The sequence below is a fragment of the Scylla paramamosain genome, chromosome 18, assembly GCF_035594125.1.
Source record: "Scylla paramamosain isolate STU-SP2022 chromosome 18, ASM3559412v1, whole genome shotgun sequence".
Taxonomy (NCBI): Eukaryota; Metazoa; Arthropoda; class Malacostraca; order Decapoda; family Portunidae; genus Scylla; species Scylla paramamosain.
Window position 1 is genome coordinate 4,568,290 of NC_087168.1, and position 17,672 is coordinate 4,585,961.

Consider the following 17,672-nt stretch of genomic DNA (forward strand, 5'->3'; position numbering starts at 1 on the left):
TCTGCAAAGGAGCCACCGCTGAGACTTGGGTCCAGTACCGGTGCTCGTCCTCACCTTTACAGTGAGGTAGTTCTGTGAGACAGGGAAGGGAAGGTACTCACGGTGGTGAGGTAGGCCAGCACCCTGTGAGTCACGTCGGGGCTCTGCCAAGCCTCCTGCAGCAGGCTGGCAGGCAGCGGTACACCGCTAGCTAGCAGCAGGCTGACGGTGTTAATGCGGTCGGTGGTGACAGCCAGTCTGAGGACAGAAAGGCCACCCAGGAGCTCTATGGGCGCGCCCTTACATATGAGGGTGGACACCGCCTGCACGTCGTCCCGGCGACTGACTGTTGAGAGCAGTTCCTCATGCAGTTCTTCAGGTAGCTTGTAGCTCTGCCGGAGAGAGAAGGGAAACCATGGTGCTGATGGTATCGCAATGAAAGCTACATAATATAATGTGATGTAATAATATAATAATGATGTTGTCACGGTTTTCAGAAAGTTTCGCTTGGTGGCGACATAAGTGTTCACTGGTGGCTGTGGCGATGTGTCAGTGTGCATTGTTATGGCTTGTGTGTGTGTGTGTGTGTGTGTGTGTGTGTGTGTGTGTGTGTGTGTGTGTGTGTGTGTGTGTGTGTGTGTGTGTGTGTGTGTGTCTGTTCTTTTCATTTTTTCTACAGCGGGAACACAGGGCAAGGGTGACAAAAATCCAGCAAAATAGAAAAGACCACTGAGATCCCGGTCCCCAAGTAGGATCCGAAGCGGTAGTCAAAAACTGAAGAATGACGAAAGTGTGCATGACGTGGAGCATCTGAATGAGAAACGTAATGGGTGCTGCTCAGAGACGGATAGGGTTTGTGAGAGTAGGTAGAAGAAAAAATGTATGTAAACCATGGTGGAATGATGAAATCAGAGCGGCTAGGAAAAAGTGAAATAGAATGAGTAGACAGTGTAGATAGCTGAAGAAAAAGAGGCATGAAAGCGATGAGGCAGAGAATGAGTATCAGAATGCATGGGCAATGTATAGGAAGCAGCAGCGGTTGACAAGAGGAATAATAATGAATGCCAAAGTGAAGAGTGAAAGGAGTGTGATTCAGTCTTTAAGGGAGAAAGGTATGAAAGGTGGCTGTGAATGGTACAAGTTCATGAGAGGTGAGAATGTCAGGCAGTGTTGGTGTGGAGAGTCTGAAAGTGGATGGTGTAGTTATAACAGAGAAGGAGGGAATCAGGGAGGCAAGCTAAGGGTTCTTGGAAGTAGATGGGATAGGTGGGATGTTTAGTGTGAGAGAAGGATGTGTGACACTGGAAAGGAAGAATGCAGATGAATTGGATGAAAGAATCTGCTAGGAGGAAGAGAGGAGGTGTGTGAGAAGGAAAAAGACTGGCAAGGCAGCGGGTCCAGATGATATACCGTATGAGCTCTACAAGAATGGTGGTACAGAGGAGCTAGCAGCCAGGATGAGAAGAATGAATGTAGGGGCAAGTGTGGGGAATGATAAAGTGTGTGTGTTTCTTTATGCAGATGAAGTAGTCGTTATGAGTGAATCGGCAGATGAGCTTTAAAGCTTGTTGGATGTTGTGGATGGGTATGGAAAAGACTTTGGAGTAAGGTTTAACAGCGAGAAAAGTAAAGTAATGACTGTGAATAGGTCAGAGGATGAAAGTAATGTGGTATGGAGACTTGGAGAGAATGAGTTGAAACAGGTGCAAGATTACAAGTACTTAGGGATGTGGATGAGTCCCAGTGGGTGTGCAAAGGCAAAGAATGAAAAGATAAGTATGGTAAACCAGTGGGTAGGTCAACTGGGAAGCGCGGCAAGGATGAGAGCAAGTAAGTATGATGTGTTGAGAGAAGTGTGGAAGAGTGTGACTGTGCCATGTATAATGTATGCTATGGATGTGATTGCATGGAATGAAAGTGAAATTGATAAGTTAGAAGTGGGCCAGAATAGAGTAGCAAGGATGGCACTGAGTGCACCGAGGTGCACAGCAGTTGAAGCCTTGAGAGGTGACATGGGATGGAGCACCTTTAGGGTAAGACTCACAAAAGCCACACTTAGGTACAAGATTAGGCTTGAGAGAATGGGTGATGCAAGAATAGCAAGGAAGGTGTACCTGTGGAATGAAAGTGGAAGCAAATGGAGGAAGAGGTGGATGAGAATGACAGACAGGAATGGATTGCAAGTTGTGTAGGCGATAAGAATGGCTGGGAGGAATGAAAATAAGCGTGAATGGGTGGTAACAAGAGGAGGCAGAGTGGGAGCCGAATGGGATGTGAGAAAATGGAAGAGTGAGATAGACCAAGAAGTGAAGTGTGTGGGACTCAATGAATGGAAGAATTAGATGGAAAGAAAGAAGACCCTGGAATGGTACAAGGAGAAAGAGGCCCCGAGGTATGAAAGGTGGTATGATGGAAGCCTGGGCGGTGATCTTCTCTTCCGAGCGAGGGCACAGTGTATGGATGTAAATGCAAGGAGTTACAGGTGGTCTGAGTCCCGCAGCAAAGTGTGCCAGATGTGTGACATGGGAGAGGATGAGACGGTGGAACATGTGGTGCTGGAGTGCGTGAAGTATGCCAGAGACAGGAATGAGATGATGCAAGTGATACTGACTGAGTTAGGGCATGATAGGAATGAAAGAGTGGAGAAGACAGGAAAGGAGTGGATGGTGTTGTTGCTGGGACTGTGTAGAGAGGCGAATGAAAGGATGATTGAGGCGGTGAAAGAGTTTCTGGAGAGAATGTGGCGTGCCAGGTGTATGAACAATTAGGATAGAGGATGCTGTTTGTTTCTCTTTTTTTTTTCCCTTCTACAGGAGTTGCCGATCCAAAGGCCTGGCTTCGGAGTGATCCTGAGCCACCTGTACCATCAAGATCAAGATCAAAACTAACAATTTCAAAGAATTCATCAGAGATTGAGTCTGTATTTGTACAAGTGGCTTTGCCTTGCTCTCTGAGTTTTCTCTGAGTTTTGTGGTTTGTTTCTCTTGCCTGTGTGCTGAAATACCCTGAAAATGGTGATGAGCGCGTGTGGTTCATGCGAGGAGAGTGTAGCGAACAGGCAAAGGGCTGTGGCATGCGAGAGATGCATGGCCTGGTTCCATGTAGCCTGTGTGGGCATGAGGGAGGCCAACATGAAGGCGCTGGGGTTCGAGCTTCTGGTGTTCCTCTGCAGGGAAAGCCTGAGCAAGAGCCTCAATGAATGGAGGAACCGGGATGAAGAAAAAGAAGAGAGAGTGGAGCAGAGCACCCAGACAGAAAACCTGATGAAAGAGGCAGAAGCACAGACGACGAAGACTGAAGAAAGAAAAGACCAGCAAGAAGTGGCCAGAACAGACAGACGCCCAAGGAAGAAGAGAATGGTAATCAAGAAAGCCCCAGTACATGTCATTGGAGACAGCATGGTAAGGAAGACTCCCGACTTTGTGAGAAGGGAAATTGAGTGCACCAGCATGGGAGGTGCTAAGATCCAAGACGTCAAGAGGAAAGTCAAGGAAGAAGTGCAAGAAATGGAAGAGAGAAGCCTGCTAGTTGTCCAAGGAGGAGGCAACAACTTAGTAGAGGCAGGTGCTGAAGACACAGTAAAGGAAGTGATAGAAGCAGTGAGGGCAGCAGAAGAGAAGAAGATGTGTGTGGCTGTGGTGGGGGTCCTGCGGCGCCCACGGGAAGGAGTGCAGTATGAGAAGGTTAGAAGAGAAACGAACCGCAAGATATGCATGGAACTAATGAAGGTCAAGATGGAATGGATGGCAGAGAAGAAGGGCAACGTGAGCTTCCTGGACATGGATGGGATCCTTGACCAGGACAAATTCTTGGGGAGAGACGGGGTCCACCTCAACCACAACGGGAATGAGAGGCTAGGACGTCGACTGGCTGAGTGGATGAGGGCGAGGCAGGTGTGTTGTGTGGACGACGCATGACGAGGAGGACCCACTGATGTCAGCAAACATGAAAGAAAAGAGACTAACCAGGCAAGTAAATGTGTGAAGATTGGCTGTATGAATGTGAGAGGATGGGGTGTGGGCAAGTTTGAGGATGTATGCAAGGAGCTCAGGGAATGGAGGTTCGACTTAGTCGGGCTCACTGAGACTCACCTGAGAGATGATGTACGAATGGAGGGATGCGAGTATGTTATGATTGGAAAGGGGCGTAAGACACAGGAAACACTGGGAGGAGGCGTAGCCCTACTCTACAAGAAAGAAAGAGGACTGAAAGTAGAGGAGATTGATGTGGGGGAGTGTACAAGTAGTGAGGATGTGCTTGCAGTAAGAGTGGAATGCATGGATGGTCGTGGCAGACCAGAGAAGGTGGTACTGGTGGTAGCGTACATGACTGTCATGGGTGAAAGAGCAGAGAGGGAAAATAAGAGGAAGTATGACATACTTAAGAAAGTTGTGAGAGAGCATGGAGAGGAGAGAGTGCTAATTATGGGTGACATGAATGCACATGTGGGAATACTGGGGGAACAGGTGAACAGGAATGGTGAAATGCTTGGAGAGTTTGTTGATGAACTGGAGCTGGAAAATCTGAACGTTACTTTGGCTGAGGGGCGTGTGACTTGGAGTGCAAGAGAACAAGAATCGGCAATTGACTACATGTTGGTGAATGGAAGAATGCGTGAAATTGTGTCGCACATGTGGATAGATGAGGATGGTTTGGTTGATATTGTGTCCGATCACAACATGCTGGTTGTGGAGTGCTTGATGCAGGGTGGGAATGAAGTGAAAGTGGCAAGTAAGAGAAAGAAGTGGAGACTGAGAGATGTAGGGTGGGAGAACTTTCAGGTTGATCTGAGTGAGAGAAGCTGGGACGACGAAAGTGTGGATGACGTGGAGCATCTGAATGAGAAACTGGTTGAGGACGTGAGGGGTGCTGCTGAGAACCAGATAGGGTTTGTGAGAGTAGGTAGAAGAAAGAATGTATGTAAACCATGGTGGAATAATGAAATCAGAGCGGCTAGGAAGGAGCGAAAGAGAATGAGTAGACAGTGTAGATGGCTGAGGAAAAAGGCATGAAAGCGATGAGGCAGAGAATGAGTATCAGAATGCATGGGCAACGTATGTGAAGCAGCAGCGGTTAACAAGACGAATGATAATGAATGCTAAAGTGAAGAGTGAAAGGAGCGTGATTCAATCTTTAAGGGAGAAAGGTATGGAAGGTGGCCGTGAATGGTACAAGTTCATGAGAGGTGAGAATATGTCAGGCAGTGTTGGTGTGAAGAGTCTAAAAGTGGAGGGTGTAGTTATAACAGAGAAGGATGGAATCAGGGAGGCAATCAAAGGGTTCTGGGAAGAAGTAGGTGGGGTAGGTGAGATGTTTAGTGTGAGAGAAGAATGTTCCGGTGTGGTTTTGAATTATCAATTACCACTGGACACTGTTCATTAGTTTCTTACCTTTATATAATAGGTAAAGTCACTCTTGATGAGTTTCTGTGGTTTTCAGGTGAATGTCAAAGGTGAACGTATAAAAATAGGTATATTTAGATATATGTACAGAGTTCTGGAGAAGGGTGTGGCGCGTACGGGACAACGGATGTCCTCTGCGTGGTACAGCGTTACACCCTGGCAAGAGACTCCGGAGCCGGCACAAGGGACGCTTAGCGCCTTCAAAAAGTGCTGACAGTAGAAATAGGGGCGGGTTGACCGCACTCACAGTACATGAATATATTCATAATTATTACTCTCTAATTGCATAAATAAGGCAAGGGAAAAGCTACTTATAGCTAAGAGTAATACATGCCAAAATACATTAGGGAGAGATTAACTATGGAGAATACTTAGATACTGTAATGTAGGTGCTACCGATTACTTATCGATGGCAATAAAAGGAGTATGGAAAGTTCCATGGTGTGTGTGTGACGTAGGGTGGCGTGATCATATCCGCCCCACCCTTATGCGCCAACACCCACTATTTGCACTTATGCATATATGTATACATACAAGCAAGGCATTATAAATACAATACACATTATTATTAATTATGTGACACCGTTACATCGCTCGGTCACCTACTTGACGCGTCCTCGCGAATACAGTGTACCTAACCATGTTATGTGTATGAAACTCCTTCATTAAGACGTTTACGTCTACTATCAAGATATATATACAAATTTAAGGCTTTCCTAACACACGCATATAAGAATATTAACAAAAACATTAAAATAAGGCAAGGTGTCAGGATACTTGGATAGAGAATCCCAGGTTTCAGATATACTGGCAAGGATGTCTCTAGAGCCTCTGAAAACTCTTCTGTGTTTGAGAAGGAAAGAGTGGATAAGGAGTTTGTTATAAAAGAAATCCTTGACTTTGTCAAATTCTCCAGGGAAGTAACAGGGAAAACTCTATATGAAAGGTCTGTCGTAAAAGCTAAATTAATCCTAGAAGGGTAAGTGGTTAGTTTACTAGAACGTACATGACAAGCATCTTGTACCGCATAATGTCCTATAACCTCCTCATAGGTGGTCCCTTCTGGGCAAGTCACTGAGACGTAAAAGTTTTCTGTGAAATAAAAGTAATGATATCCATGAAAATTGCAATGGAAAATAGGTTTTGAAACCACATGCTTGTATGGACAGAGTGTTAGAGCTGCAGACGCCTCTGAACGTGTCAAGACGACTTCACAAATACCTTTTACTACAGGTAAGAAAGCAAATTGGATACTTGAACAATGGTACAAATGCAAGTATGAAGATTTACAACGTTTTAATTCAGTTAAATCTCCAATTGTATATAATGAAAAATCCTTGGCTATTAGCACTAAGGAAGGATTCATGTCCAGTGTCATCACAAAATTATTAACGGAAAATGGAAAAGGTTTAATCTCATAGGCCTCAAAATGATCCTGAGATTTAAAAGGTATGTTTACAATTATTGCATCTGTGGTCAAGGTAGCTTCCAGCAATGGGTAGTAATACTGGATCATGTCCGCTGCATACACTGGTGTCAATTTGTAGGTTGACTGACCAATTTCTATTGTGTGAAGCAAATCCTCTACAGGAAATAGTGAAGTTGTTACCCTGCCATTGACAGCATCCACCATGTTGCGAATTATCGCTTCATTAATGGAGAGAACTGAACCCAAGGAAGCTTCAAATACATGCAAAGCTTGATCTATAACCACAACGTGATTTATCACATTTAAACTATGTAAGGCATTATCAAGCACAGTTGTTAAATCATTTGAATACTGTAATAACTCATTGAGATTAGTTTCTAATTTAACTATTTTATTGTGATGTAGGTTCAGGACCTTCTTATTAGTAGCTGCAACCGTTATTAGTTGATCATAATGTTTCCTTAAATCCTGTACATCCTCGTCCAAGGCGGTGCCAAAAAGATATTGAGACAGTTGTCCCAACCCATTTATGAGTCCTCTTTTGGTACGAGCGTGCACTGGATGAAGGTTGTAGTCATGCTGAGATTGGTTCAATTTCCCGTGTAAGAATTCTACCCTTGCTTTTAAAGCTTTGATTATGGTTTGTGAGAAAACTTGTGTCTGGCTATGCGTTTCATCAGCAAGTAAGGATTCCAGTTCCTGTAAGGAGTTATCCAAAGTTTCTGAGACAGCGTCGAGGTCCGAAGTTACGGAAAATAAGGTAGAAAAAGGATATCGAACCAGAAGAACATCTTCTATTAAGGTTACTTCCCCAAGATGTGTGGTGAGAGCCCCCGGTTTGACATGCAACGCAGTGGACGCTTGTAGCACTTGCAGCATGCTCAAGAAGGTAACCAGGAGGCCCAGTGCCATCTGTAAGTAATGCAGGCAATTAGCTGCGTGAGCGAAGGTTATACCTATGCGTCTTTATAGTATTAGTAGAATTAAGGTTTGTAACCTGATCAGTAGTACTCTCTGTTGATGACTGGAGCTGAGCGTTAGTCTTCACAAGCCGATCACTATGTACTATCTCAGCAGTGTTAAGAAGAGGGTCATGCACCTCAAATTTGTTACCATGTAACTGGCGGACAACCGAGCATGGACCACTAAATTTAGGGGAGAGTTTGGAGGTCCTGTCCGGATAACGAACTTTAACTGTGTCTCCAACCTGTATCGTGACAGGGGTCGCACGCTTGTGTTGTCTAGCCATCATTTCTGCCCTAGAAGCTTGTAGCCTACTTCGGACTTTAGCATGAATGTCCTTGAAAACATGCATATGTTGTTTAACATAGTCATCTACGTTGTATACTGGAGTTTGTGGACTTGCCAACAAATCATAAGGAAGATTTTTATCTTCACCATATAATATATAATGTGGGGATTTCCCAGTACTTTCACACATTGAACTGTTAATGCAGGCACCAACGTGTGGTAACCAGTCCTCCCAGTCATCATGGAGACTGTTTACAACTGGACGAAGAACCTCCAGGATTTTCCTGTTTGCTCTTTCTACTAGTCCGTTTGAAGAAGGATGGTAAGCCACAGTGTAGGTGTGTTTAATGTTGTACTGTGTACATATACCTTGTAGGATTTCATTGCGAAATTCAGATCCATTATCACTTAACAACACTCGTGGTGCTGAGTATGGACAAAACAACTTAGTTACTAGCGCATGCGCTACATATTTAGCAGATTTTTCCTTTAAAGGTGAGAGAACCACGAACCTTGAAAAATGGTCTACACACACAAGTAGATACTGCGAGCCATTTTGACTTTTGGGTAATTGAAGAAGATCAATGGAGACAATGTCCCAAGGTCGCTCAGGTAGTGGATATTCCAGTATTGGGGCTGGTCCTTTTACCGCACCCTTGTGCTTTGCACATGATATACACCTGGCAACATAATCTTCTATGTCAGTGCGCATGGTAGGCCAATAATAGCTTTTACGCGCTGCTTGTAGAGTTCGCTCTCTTCCTGGATGTCCTGCACTTGGCATGTCGTGCACTAAGATAAGTATGACATGGACTAAACTCTCAGGAATGATGTGTTGTTTACTAGACTCTCCCATTTGGGGATTATGTCGACACAGAACATTGTCTGGTGACATGAAAAATTGAGAGAATGGTATATGTAGACGTGGAAGATTATCTTCTTCGCCTGACTCCAGAGCATGTATGACCTTAGACCATATTTCATGCTCTCGCTGTGCTTTACTTAATTCCTTCAAGGTGAAGTTATTTACAGGGATCGAGTCACTGACAGCTCCCACAGGCACATTTCGTGAAAGTGCGTCGGCTACTACATTAGCACGACCTGGCAAGTACTTGACTACTGGAGCAAATTCCTGCATGGTACAGTACCATCTTGCCACTCGTCCAGTTAAATTTTTCCCTTTGAAAAGTTCAATTACGGGTGCATGATCCGTGTAGACTGTAATTGGATATCCAAGGATAATGTCCTTAAAATGTTTTAAAGCCCAAACTACAGCAAGTGTTTCTTGATGAGTGACAGAGTAATTAGACTCTGCTGGGTTAAGCACACGACTTGCATATGCTATTACATAGTTTTTGCCTCTGGCATCTGTCTGCATCAGTACTGCTCCCAGTCCTAGAGAAGAAGCATCCGTGCAAATAATGAACGGCTCTGAATGCTCTGGGAAAGCAAGTACAGGTGCATTTGTTAATAGTGATTTTAATTCATTGAAACTTTGTTCATGAGCAGCCTCCCAATGGAAAGCAACATCCTTTTTAAGGAGTTTAGTAAGTGGGGATGCAATTGCCGCAAAATTCTTGATGAAAGGACGGTAATATCCCGCAAGACCTAGGAAAGATCTGACATTCTCCACCGATTTAGGTTGAGGAAACTTCTGTACAGCTATGACCTTTTCATCCACCGTGTGGATTCCTTCACCATCGACTACATGGCCAAGGAATTTTATTTTGGCTTTTAGAAATTCACATTTAGAAAGCTTTGCTTTAAGTCCAGCTTCTTCAAGCTTCTGGAGGACTAATTTTAAACTCTCCAGATGGGATTCTTGATCCTTACTAGCGATGATTATATCATCCAGGTATGCAAACACGGTTTTGCCAAGTAAACCCGTGAAAATACTGTTAATCATTCTCTGGAATGTTAAAGGAGCGGATTTTAATCCAAAAGGCATGCGTAACCATTCGTAATGGCCACTAGGCGTACTGAACGCCGTTATTTCCCGTGAAGTGGGGGCTAAGGGAACCTACCAGTATCCTGACAACAGGTCTAAACTAGTGAAAATTTTGTTTCCACGACCTAAGGACATTAGAAGGTCGCTCAGGACAGGTAAAGGATAATGATCATCCACTGTGACATCATTAACCCACCGGAAGTCGATTACCGGCCTGAAAGATTTATCTTTCTTGGGAACCAAAAAGATTGGTGAATTCCAAGGAGAGCACGATTCTTGAATCACTCCCTTGTCAATCATGTCATGAATCATGTCATCTACAGTCGTCCTCTGACTATGAGGAAGACGATAAGCTGGTATATATACTGGCTTAGTGTTTGGTTTTAACCTAATGTGGTGTTCCGCTCGATCGGTCACACCTAAGGATTCTCCAGGTAGTGCCAGGACATTGCGATACTTCCCCAATAAGTCCAAGAGCGCGGGCCTCATTTCGGGGTAGTCCACAACATTGACAAACGAACATAGGGTTGGCGCCTGCCCCAGCTCGGTGTCAACAGCAGACTGACTCACCGAAGAGACGCAGGCTCCAGGCAGAATACTGGGTTCTGGTACCACTTTCTTGTCATAAACCAGGCACTTTCCAAGGAAAAGACCTTGTTTGATCCTTACAGAACTTCCAGTAGTGTTCACTACCAAAGCATCAGTGACATGACCCTTTCTAATTGTGGAAAGAGTCGATTCAACAGCCAATCGCCTAACATTACCTATACCTTCAAGACAGATGTCACTGCCTACAGGAGCTTCTGGAACACGAATTGTAATCCGTTTTGCCACACGAGCAGGAATGTCATAACTGGCATTGACAATTGCTTTTGCTTCCCTCCATGCTTCTGTTATATCCTTATCTCTCGTAGGAGACCGGACAGATGGAATCGTTTGAGGCTCCCCATTGGATCTTTGTCCCTTCCGTGATAAAGAACCGTTTCTGGGTTGCCTGGAAACCAAAGGTGCAGGATGTTTCATCCCTTCCAGATGTCGTCCGCAGTACATGACTGTATTTTGCTTTGGATAGATTACTATCTGGTGAGACTTCATGGCTCTTAGCCCTAATAAGCCGTCAGAAGGAAGTTTAAAGTTACTGACTACATAGAAATCAGTTTGAATAAGCTGAGTATGCTTAGATAGACTTATTGGTAAGGAAATTTTTCCTAAGATTTTCAGGGCTGACCCTGTGACACCAGAAAGATTCAAGTCACTTGGACGGAGTATCCATTTACCACTGCGTGAATTCCGTTTCAGAATCTTGTAAGATTCTTCAGAGATCACGTTTACTGTGGCTCCAGTGTCTACAGCCAAAGATAAGCGATGCTTACCTACCCTAGTTGGTAATGCCATTATGTTTGTTTGGTTGTTGGCAGCATTTATGGTTGAATGCACTGACAAGTCAGAAGAATCTGCTGCCTCAGCGTCTTGCGCATTTAGATGTTTTAGTCGGGTTTGTTTACTACTGTGCGCTGGTCTTCCCCCGACTGCCTTGTACTGTTCAGGTTAGCTCTGGCCTGTTTTTCAATTCTCATATTGATTATATCTTTACATTGCTCTGATGAGTGTTTACACTGGCCATGTATGAGGCAGTATTGGGTAGCGACGTCCCTATAGGATCTTGTCCTACCAGTTTTCACGTGGGGCGATGCACCTGGTTTTGGTCTAACAGAGAGATTACCCCCTTTTGTTTTGTTCTCCAAGTCGGATTTATTTGCTGCCAATTTCTGGTCCTTTTGTTTCTTATAACATCTTTTTTCAACATGACCTATTTTATGGCAGTACGAACAGACATTTCCAGGCCTCGCCATGGCTGCTGCACAAGGTTGAGATTGGTCGTCATCCATGAGTGGAGCAACCAATGAGGTTTGAGTTTCCGGAGAGGCACCAGATAGCCCTCTTTTCTCCCGAATCAGGACTGCAAGGTCAGCTACTGTGTCTCCCGGTTTAAAGCGAAAATGACTTGCGGTTTTCTTCACTTCCCCATTCACCAATGATATGTAAAAGATGAATTCCAGAAGTCTTCTGAAATCTGTTTCTGTCATACTGTTTCCTTGGAACCAGTTGTTAAGTCGTAAGACATCCATGAAGTCCGTTACGAACTGATGTGTAGGAATTAAAGCTTTCATTTCGTGAAGAGAGTTAATTTCAGCTGCAAATCTAAGACCCACCTTGGAGGCTAGTACCATGAGGTCAGTTTGACTCTTACCCCCAAAAATGTTCAAGAAATTTTTCTTGAAATTTGCATAACTAGTCCCTATTTCAAGCGGACTAAAAGCGCTGGTATTCATCATGTGTGCTGCTTCTCCAGCCAATTTAGATCTGACGAAAGAGATCTTGTCTTCATCGGTGATAGTATTTGCTCTTGTCATAACATCCTCACACAAACGGATGAAATCATGAGCCCTTTCTTGCGGGTTTTCTCCGCGAAATGCTGATATTGTTTCAGGAATAGGAAGTACCTTAAGTGTAGTAGATGCATGCAAGGCATGAGGAGAGCCAGTAGAGGCTGAAGCAGAAGCATTAGGATTAGCCATGGTTGCTGCTGATAATGATGGGTATTTATTCCCTGATCTTGTAATCAACACGTTTCCGTCCTCATGAGGCACGGTATTTTCCACTGTAGTGGCTTTTAGTTCCGTTGATAGTGCTTCTGATGATCTAGTGTCACTATTATCCGCTTGGAAATGACACTCCAGTTCATAGATTTCAGCTAACTTCTCAGCTTTAGCCATAAATGTAGTATTATTACTATCTTAATTAGGTATTAATTACACACTTAAATTACGTTTCCATCGTCCAAAGGCGTTTCCACTCTTAAAGGATGAATGGTTAGTATTTTGAGAAGTGTGAAAATTTTAACAGAATTGAAGGTTTAGGGACAGAAATGGAATTATCCTAGTTATCCCTGAACACTTAAAAGAAAACGAGAGCGAGCGCTCCGTCCAGCAGAAAAAGAAAACGGTGTTTAAGAGGCAAACTAAATTATTTTAATTTCCACATAAGTAACATCACTGTGAAATTGGTAAGTTATACATGAACCCTAACAGTGTTTGCGTTACCACAAGTGTTTTATTTAATATTGGTGTGGTGTACCACTAAGTGTCTGTACTCACGACTGTAGCCGGAGAAATTCACACTTAAAAAAAATATATATATACGAGTATATATATATCTTCTTAGGAAGACTCCTTCCGTCTTGGGAAGCTCCTCTTAGGATAGTAGTGTTCTTGTAGAATCCTGCAGGATTCCTGCAGGTGGAAGATGTGTTGGTCTGCGCCGAGAATGTCTGCGCCGATGATGTTCTCGCCGAGAATCTACGACGAATAATTAGACCGAGGGGAAACCAAAGAATTGTTAGGTTTCTCCTCGAGTCTTTTAAGTCTCCTCCTTTAACAACAAAGAGAAGTGAGTCTTGGGAGTGGCAGGCTGGGTGAGTAAGGCGAGACCGTTAGGTGCGTCGCTCTTGGCTTGGTGCGAGTGTTTTGGTGTGTCAGCGTAAGTTCTGTAAACAACGCCGGCTCGCTCCTCTGCTCTCCTCACTACCCTGCCACTGTTTGCCGTTTTCTCCGTTCACTGTGTCCGTTCACCACTTCACTTTCAACCACTGTTTATTGTTGTTGCTCTTGGCACTGGAGTTAGTTATTCGTATCTCATTAAGCTGCCACCAAATGTTCCGGTGTGGTTTTGAATTATCAATTACCACTGGACACTGTTCATTAGTTTCTTACCTTTATATAATAGGTAAAGTCACTCTTGATGAGTTTCTGTGGTTTTCAGGTGAATGTCAAAGGTGAACGTATAAAAATAGGTATATTTAGATATATGTACAGAGTTCTGGAGAAGGGTGTGGCGCGTACGGGACAACGGATGTCCTCTGCGTGGTACAGCGTTACACCCTGGCAAGAGACTCCGGAGCCGGCACAAGGGACGCTTAGCGCCTTCAAAAAGTGCTGACAGTAGAAATAGGGGCGGGTTGACCGCACTCACAGTACATGAATATATTCATAATTATTACTCTCTAATTACATAAATATGGCAAGGGAAAAGCTACTTATAGCTAAGAGTAATACATGCCAAAATACATTAGGGAGAGATTAACTATGGAGAATACTTAGATACTGTAATGTAGGTGCTACCGATTACTTATCGATGGCAATAAAAGGAGTATGGAAAGTTCTATGGTGTGTGTGTGACGTAGGGTGGCGTGATCATATCCGCCCCACCCTTATGCGCCAACACCCACTATTTGCACTTATGCATATATGTATACATACACTTATATTGCTAATCAAGCAAGGCATTATAAATACAATACACATTATTATTAATTATGTGACACCGTTACAAGAATGTGTAACACTGGAAAGGAAGAATGCAGATGAACTGGATGAAAGAATCAGTAGGGATGAAGTGGAGAGGTGTGTGAGAAGGCAGAAGAATGGCAAGGCAGCAGGTCCAGATGATATACCCTATGAGTTCTATAAGAATGGTGGGGAGGTAGTGATAGACAGAATGACTGAGTTATTCAACCGAGTGTGGGATGAAGAGAGTGCCAAGAAAGTGGAATGAGAGCCGAGTGTGTTTGTTGCATAAGGGAGGATTTAAGAGTAAGAATGAGCTGAAGAACTACAGGCCAATTGCATTAGTGAATACAATAGGTAAAGTTTTCAGTGCAGTGTTGAATGAGAGACTGTGTAAATGGATTGAGAGAGCTGGAGTGCTGGGTGAAGAACAAAATGGTTTTCGTAGGGACAGGAGAGGTGAGGACAATATGTTTGTGGTGAATGAAATGATTGAGAAGAAAAAGAAGGATGGGGGTAAATTGTACCTAGGTTTTTTGGATATAGAGAAAGCTTATGATAGAGTGAACAGAGAAATGTTAGGTAGAGTCTTAGAAAAGATTGGATTGAGTGCAAACATAGTTAACATAGTGCAAAGTATGTATGTGGACACAAGAGCTAGATACAGGCTAGGAGACATAGAAACAGACTGGGTGAAGAGTGAGAGAGGAGTTAGGCAGGGCTGTATATTGTCACCAACCCTTTTTAGCCTGTATACAGAGGAGCTAGCAGCCAGGATGAGAAGAATGAATGTAGGGGTAAGTGTGGGGAATGATAAAGTATGTGTGCTCCTTTATGCAGATGATGTAGTTGTTATGAGTGAATCGGCAGATGAGCTTCAAAGTTTGTTGGATGTAGTGGATGGCTATGGTAAAGACTTTGGAGTAAGGTTTAGCAGTGAGAAAAGCAAAGTAATGATTGTGAATAGGTCAGAGGATGAAAGTAATGTGGTATGGAGACTTGGAGAGAATGAGTTGAAACAGGTGCAAGAATACAAGTACTTAGGGATGTGGATGAGTCCTAGTGGGTGTGCAAAGGCAAAGAATGAAAAGATAAGTATGCTAAACCAGTGGGTAGGTCGATTGGGAAGCGCGGCAAGGATGAGAGCAAGTAAGTATGATGTGTTGAGAGAAGTGTGGAAGAGTGTGGCTGTGCCATGTATAATGTATGGTATGGATGTGATTGCATGGAATGAAAGTGAAATTGATAAGTTAGAAGTGGGCCAGAATAGAGTAGCAAGGATGGCACTGAGTGCACCGAGGTGCACAGCAGTTGAAGCCTTGAGAGGTGACATGGGATGGAGCACCTTCAGAGAAAGACTGACAAAAGCCACACTTAGGTACAAGATTAGGCTTGAGAGAATGGATGATGCAAGAATAGCAAGGAAGGTGTACCTGTGGAATGAAAGTGGAAGCAAATGGAGGAAGAGATGCATGAGAATGACAGACAGGAATGGATTGCAAGTTGTGTGAGCGATAAGAATGGCTGGTAGGAATCAAAATGAGCGTGAATGGGTGGTAACAAGAGGAGGCAGAGTGGGAGCCGAATGGGATGTGAGAAAATGGAAGAATGAGATAGACAAAGAAGTGAAATGTGTGGGACTGAATGAATGGAAGAATGAGATGGAAAGAAAGAAGACCCTGGAATGGTACAAGGAGAAAGAGGCCCCGAGGTATGAAAGGTGGTATGATGGAAGCCTGGGCGATGATCTTCTCTTCCGAGCGAGGGCACAGTGTATGGATGTGAATGCAAGGAGTTACAGGTGGTCTGAGTCCCGCAGCAAAGTGTGCCAGATGTGTGACATGGGAGAGGATGAGACGGTGGAACATGTGGTGCTGGAGTGTGTGAAGTATGCCAGAGACAGGAATGAGATGATGCAAGTGATACTGACTGAGTTAGGGCATGATAGGAATGAAAGAGTGGAGAAGACGGGAAAAGAGTGGATGGTGTTGTTGCTGGGACTGTGTAGAGAGGCCAATGAAAGGATGATTGAGGCGGTGAAAGAGTTTCTGGAGAGAATGTGGCGTGCCAGGTGTATGAACAATTAGGATAGAGGATGCTGTTCGTTTCTCTTTTTTTTTTCCCCTTTCTACAGGAGTTGCCGATCCAAAGGCCTGGCTCAGGAGTGATCCTGTGCCACCTGTACCATCAAGATCAAGATTCCTGCTCTGTGTGTGTGTGTGTGTGTGTGTGTGAGGAGAGGGACAAGAATGGTCTCAAAAACCTACATTTATTTCCTAAGGATGCCAAGAGGTGAGTATAGTAGCAAATAAGAGATGAAGGGGTTTAGTGCCCTCTAAGGAGTGTGATGTTCCCTTGTGGCACACGATAATTACAAATCCTATCACTGGATTAAAAGAAATACAAATATTGACACTTTTATAGATTTTTAATTGATAATGGAATAAACCGAATAATAATAATAAAAAGAAAGGAATTCAGAAATACAAAATAAATGGTAGCGTACTCTTCAGTTACATAATTCAGAAATAAAAAATAAATGGTAGCGTATTCTTCAATTACATAAAAACTACGATGGAGATATTTTCGCGACTACAGAGTTGTGGGGGAGACTAGAGAATAAATAAATAAATAACAAATATATATCCAAAAAGTATGTATATACCTGAGGACAGTCTCACACGGTGATCTCGAACCAGGTGGTTTCACTAGTCCCGTGGAGAAAACCAACAAAAAAAAAAACGAAAAAATGCGAATATCTATCCACTCAGAAATAGTTTATCAACAGGAATATCTGAGGGGAATCCAAGAGGGTCTGAGGAGAATCCGAGAGAGACTGGCTTTAGTAAAATTATTGTTAAATAAACACTTACTTAATATTACAGGAATGGAGGGGGAGACTATCAGACTGCATGCTCACCTGAGGAGAATCCGAGAGAGACTGGCTTTGCTTGTGAGGGAATCGGCGGGAAACTAAGGATAAAGGTTTCCAATGGGGAAATTTATTAAGTTATAATTTTGTTTTTAGTGGGGGGGGGGCGACTAGGTTGTGAGTTCAGGGATGAAAAATATGAATAATTAAGTTACTGTTTACTTTATAGTTGTTACTTTAAGAAGTTTAATTCAATGGACTTTTGAAATCAATTGGGGAATTAGTCAAAGTCTGGTATCTCTTCCCGGCTTGCGTAGCAACAGGGGTGACAAGGCAGCGAAGCAAAGAAGACTTATCAGATTCGTCAACCTCATTGGCGCGGCGTAATTATCTGGGATTTGTTTGGGCTGGTTTAAGACCTTACCATTATAGAATTAATTTTATC

At 43.5% G+C, this 17,672-nt stretch overlaps 1 protein-coding gene across 1 annotated transcript in view; it reads right to left on the bottom strand.

Annotated features, from left to right (window-relative positions):
* The window catches only part of LOC135109045 (uncharacterized), a 73,092-nt gene that overhangs the window by 5,956 nt on the left and 49,464 nt on the right, over positions 1-17,672 (bottom strand). Inside the window, exon 8 of the mRNA XM_064020034.1 lies at positions 102-371. Within this exon, the coding sequence (XP_063876104.1) occupies positions 102-371 (270 nt within the window). The remainder of the gene's footprint in view (positions 1-101; positions 372-17,672) is intronic.